Source organism: Branchiostoma floridae, chromosome 17 (genome assembly GCF_000003815.2).
Source record: "Branchiostoma floridae strain S238N-H82 chromosome 17, Bfl_VNyyK, whole genome shotgun sequence".
Classification (NCBI taxonomy): Eukaryota; Metazoa; Chordata; class Leptocardii; order Amphioxiformes; family Branchiostomatidae; genus Branchiostoma; species Branchiostoma floridae.
The window spans coordinates 3776330-3781196 of NC_049995.1; the positions used below are offsets into that span (position 1 = coordinate 3776330).

The window sequence follows — 4867 nt, forward strand, 5'->3', positions numbered from 1 at the left end:
GAGAACTGGAGTTCGAGCGCGCCCCTACCCTAGCGGAGGTACTGCAGGACTACCCGTCCCTGCAGGTTCCTGCAGCCCTGCTGCTGAGTCAGCTGCCAGTCCTGCAGCAGCGGTACTACTCCATCAGCTCCTCCCCACACATGTACCCGGGAGAAATCCACGCAACACTGGCTGTAGTCAGCTACCGTTCACAGGGTAAGTCCTCAAAGATAGGGTGTTTTATGTACTTCTTGCAGCAACCCCTAAGCTGCTATAATCCGCTGCAGACGGAATAGCTACCGTTCTTAGGGTAATTCCCAATATATGTATCTGTTGCAGACGAGAACGATAGCCTGTCACAAGCTTCTCACGGCACTATTTCTGACTGATGATTCATTCGTTGTGGTCTCCAGCTCAGAAATGAGGTCTATGTGGCGCAACAGAAAGCTTTCTGTATTCTATACACTACAAACTCAAAGTCATAAAACTCACTAAACTCGATTGCCAGTCTCACAAGAAATAATGCGTACGTTTTATTTCAGGAGGAACGGGTCCGGTACACAACGGCGTTTGCTCTTCGTGGTTCAACCGGCTTGAGGAGGGTGAAACGGTGCCCTGTTTCGTGAGAGCGTAAGTTTCATACCTCCAAGTTTTAATTGATTTTGGGCTTTGTCAAAAGGGATAAGGTTATGATATCTTAGGCATTTTAACATAAATTAAGTGTGGGATATATTTGGTGACCAATAAACCCTTCTATCTTCTACTCCTATCACCATTCCTGATAAGATCTATTATTCATGACTTTGACTTTATTTGGATCCACAGTTAACATCACTGTTAGTTATTTTCACCGTGGTCCTATACATGAAGTTCAACAATACAATGTAATTCATGCTGTCCTGTTTAAACTTAAACTCATCCTTACATGTTCTAGGGCGAAGAATTTCCACCTACCTGACGACCCCTCCATGCCTGTGCTGATGGTAGGTCCCGGAACTGGTATCGCACCACTGCGCAGCTTCTGGCAGCAGCGCCAGATGGAAATCAAATCAGGTAAACACATCTTTTGGCACTAATGGTTTTACTTGTCGCCTTACCTGTCGTGAGTTGCTTCAGGCGCTGCCACATTCGTCGTACAACGTCGTACTGTTTTGGTGTCGTACGATTTCAAATCAGGCTGTGGCAGAACCAGCCGATAATGGTCTAAGGTAGCACTTTCGGTGTAATTGTACAGCCGAATCTTGCAATCGTTTGACGCGTGCATGATTATTTCAAGAATGACATCCGTTTACGGTCGTAGGACCGATATTACGTTATGTAACTCTGCCCTTAGTGTGAAACATTAGCTCTTCAAATGATTCTGTACAGCATGATCATGTAAGATTACACGGCTAGCACACTACTTGTCAAGAATGCCGTAACTCAATCTGCACTTATGAGCCATTCCAGTTGTGTAAACTTGAAAATATGAAAATAATATAAAGTCTTCTGTTGCTAGGACGTAACCATGGTGACATGACGCTGGTGTTCGGATGCCGACAGTCCCAGATAGACCACATTTATAAGGACGAGACGGCTCATGCCAAGTCAGACGGAGCACTGACGGACATTTATACAGCATATTCCAGGGAACCTGGCACACCAAAGGTATACACCTCTGTTTCATACAGTATTGCATGATAGTTACAGTTACGTTTCATAGAAAAGGATGATTGTGTGGCTTGTAGTCTGCGAGAACTATAAAGTACCGGTAATACGAGGGCGGTTCAAAAAGTAATGCCACTGGTTTTATAACAGGCTCATTTTTTCATCGAATGAGTTGAAATTTGGTACAAAGGTACAAGAATATGTCCTCTTGAGATTTACATATCTCAATTTGTTGTTAAGATTTTTCTGAGTGACTGGGCTGAGTTCAAGATGGCCACACCCTTGTTATCCCGTCGGCAATTAGAGGATCAATTAACGTGCAATTGATAATGTCTGTAAATCACTTGTAGCTATGGTAAGAAACTCAAATTGCACATGTATCAAGTTGCAGTTCTCTATAAGCCACATGCCTATTTTCAACTTTTACATACAATCACTTATTATTTTTTCGTTCCTGGTGTGAAGTATGGTCGTCAGGGGCGTAATTAGCGGTGGATTAGGGGTGGGCTGCTTAAAGTTTCCATAACCGACTGTTTTTTATTAACTGAGAAAAATCAAACTTAACACACTTCCTGATCTTAAAACAGTTAATAATTGTGCCAAGTTTTGCATCTTTTAGCTAATAGAAAAGCAGTCTACAAAAACCTTTATTCAACAAATCACGTAGTTGGCTATTAATCAAACTGTCTGTAATATAGCAACTCGCTCCATTCTAGTGGCTGTAAAGGATGAACCATTGAGAGTTCAAACATGAAATTTGACAAGTATCCTATATAGATATTTGTTATTATACAGGTGCAATCTCAGCTTCCTACAATAGTTTTGAAATGGTAAGATCTAGAGGAACTGATCTCCTGACAAGTTTTTAAGGGTGTGGTCATCTTAAAATCATCTCAGTTGCTCATAAAAATTTGAACCACAAATTGAGATATCTCAATCTCAAGAGGATATAGTATTGTACATTTGTGCCAAATTTAAACTCTTTCGATGAAAACATGAGCCTGTTATAAAACCAGTGGCATTACTTTTTGAACCGCCCTCGTACTTAATGTTCTTTTCCATCCTCACTTCCAGACCTACGTTCAGCACGTCCTGTACAACCAGCTCTCCGAGAGAGTCAAATATCTACTGGAAAACAACGGACACATCTACGTGTGCGGTGACGTAGCCATGGCTGATGACGTCTGTACCACCGTGCAGAAAATACTGGAAGAGAAATCTGCGATGACATCGGCGGAGAGCGAAGCCTTCATCAGAAATCTGAAGGTATAATTGCACCAAATTCTACAAATTTGTTAGTTTGACTGCACTGGGTGGTTTAAGTTATATGAATGGGTTGTATAAGCCACAATATTTCCATTTGCAAACTCAGGCGCCATTTAGAAATAAACTCTCGCAAGAGCACATGATGGTGAGAACGTGCGTGAGTTGGATGAAAACGAGGCTCGCGTGGTACCATTCGTATCTGCCTGTGTATGGTCGTGTCCAGTACGGAAACGGAAAAATAACGGCCCAGATTTGACTGTATCCAGAATTCCAGACCCATTTTGTCGAGTGATATTCTACTTCTTATTGTGGCTCCATAAAATGATAAAAGGAACTTACCGTTACCATTTCCTATTTCCAGGACTGCAATCGTTATCATGAGGACATTTTTGGAGTGACTCTAAACACGAGGGAGGTTCGGGAGGCAGCTCGCAGTGTTGAGGTATGTATAGGGACTGAAATGGTCTACATATAGATTAACCGGCTCAGAAATTTTATCCAAGTGTATATAATACTGATCGAAAATCAAAATATTATTTCTAAATCCAATGAAATGAATATTAAAACACGTAAATTGTATTGAAAATGTAGTCATTCTCCTTTTTGACCTACCTACTTGTACATTAGACATATACAAATCTCATCCCATAACTGCAACATTAATAGTGATAAATCATTTCTCTTGTCGTTGCAGACAGCGGACAGCATATCAAATGGACACAGCATCGAGAATGGACAGTGAAGTGGCGAACAGTTATCTATGAACTAGATATCCATAATACAATAGGAATCCTTAGTTTGGTGGTAGAGAATGCCTCGTTCAGTAGGACTTGACGATTTGGTACAGGGTAACCATATCTTTACTAACTGTCGTCCATGGGCGTCGCCGTTGCGTTTTGACGTCACACAGGCAACAGTGTTACGTTTGTATCAAAAAGATAGCAGCTCGGATATATTAATGAGTAATAATATTGCAAAAAATGCGTTTCAAAATATCGTATAAGGTTGGTGGTTCAGCAATACTTGGTTGAACATTCTTTGAATAATTATAGCAATCAACTATATACCTAATAGTAATTACTCCAGCAACTGGATATGATTTTGGGTATAGTCAGGCGTTTTAGATAACACCCGTTATTTTTCGTCAGTGTCTTTCTTACTACCTGGATGTCTAACCTTCATCGACGTAATTAGCTATATGGCTAATTGAAGACATGATTTGCTTCTGCTATTTTAAAGAGACAGTTTATATATTAACATTAAAGTTAGAATTTGGGTATTTCTTATCAATATATATTGTACACTTTTGGTTATCGTTTTGTTATCATTTTTGATGGTTTATGGATGGTTTTCCTTGATGCTAATAAAATGTTTTGTAACTTTGCATTTTTGTGCGTTAGTGTCAGCCTTATCAGGCTATAATGTCGAAACAATAGCGCAATAATACGTGCAAAATATACATTTCCAAATATACGTGGATGTACCAACCATTCTACATTCTATTTTCTGCGTGGACGAAATGACCGATACAGTACAGAGTACTATGGACTATAGATTTAAAGTTTGAGATATACTTTTCAAAATCGTATCGTTGCCTTAAAACATATAACACAAGACAGCAATGACTTGATCTTATCGATGGCATCCACATATTTTTGCTAGATTTTAAAACGGGAAGTTAGTGACTAATCAAGAAATTTAGCCAACAAAAAGGCGGAACATTATGCCAAGGATGGCATGTGTTTCATTTTTACTTTACCAATTTAAGTGGGAGTATAAATCGTTACGTTCTGACAGGCGGCACCACGTCTATTTTGTGAAACGAGAACACTTTGAATAACTGCAACGACGTTTCGTCTGTTTGTCTATCAATAGAAACAATCTTCCCTTTCACAATACTACCGGCTGTGTCTAACCGCCCTGTTTTAATACCTGTGACACAACAAGAAGTATTTACATGAAGTCAGCACTTCTG

The 4867-nt window shown here is 40.0% G+C and overlaps 1 protein-coding gene across 1 annotated transcript in view; it reads left to right on the forward strand.

Moving 5' to 3' along the window:
* The window catches only part of LOC118404760 (nitric oxide synthase, brain-like), a 20855-nt gene extending 16476 nt beyond the window's left edge, over positions 1-4379 (forward strand). Inside the window, 7 exon segments of the mRNA XM_035804087.1 lie at positions 4-195; positions 522-609; positions 914-1032; positions 1478-1626; positions 2701-2892; positions 3254-3334; positions 3587-4379. Of these exon segments, the coding sequence (XP_035659980.1) occupies positions 4-195; positions 522-609; positions 914-1032; positions 1478-1626; positions 2701-2892; positions 3254-3334; positions 3587-3634 (869 nt within the window). The 3' untranslated portion in view covers positions 3635-4379.
* The last annotated feature ends 488 nt before the right edge of the window (positions 4380-4867 follow it).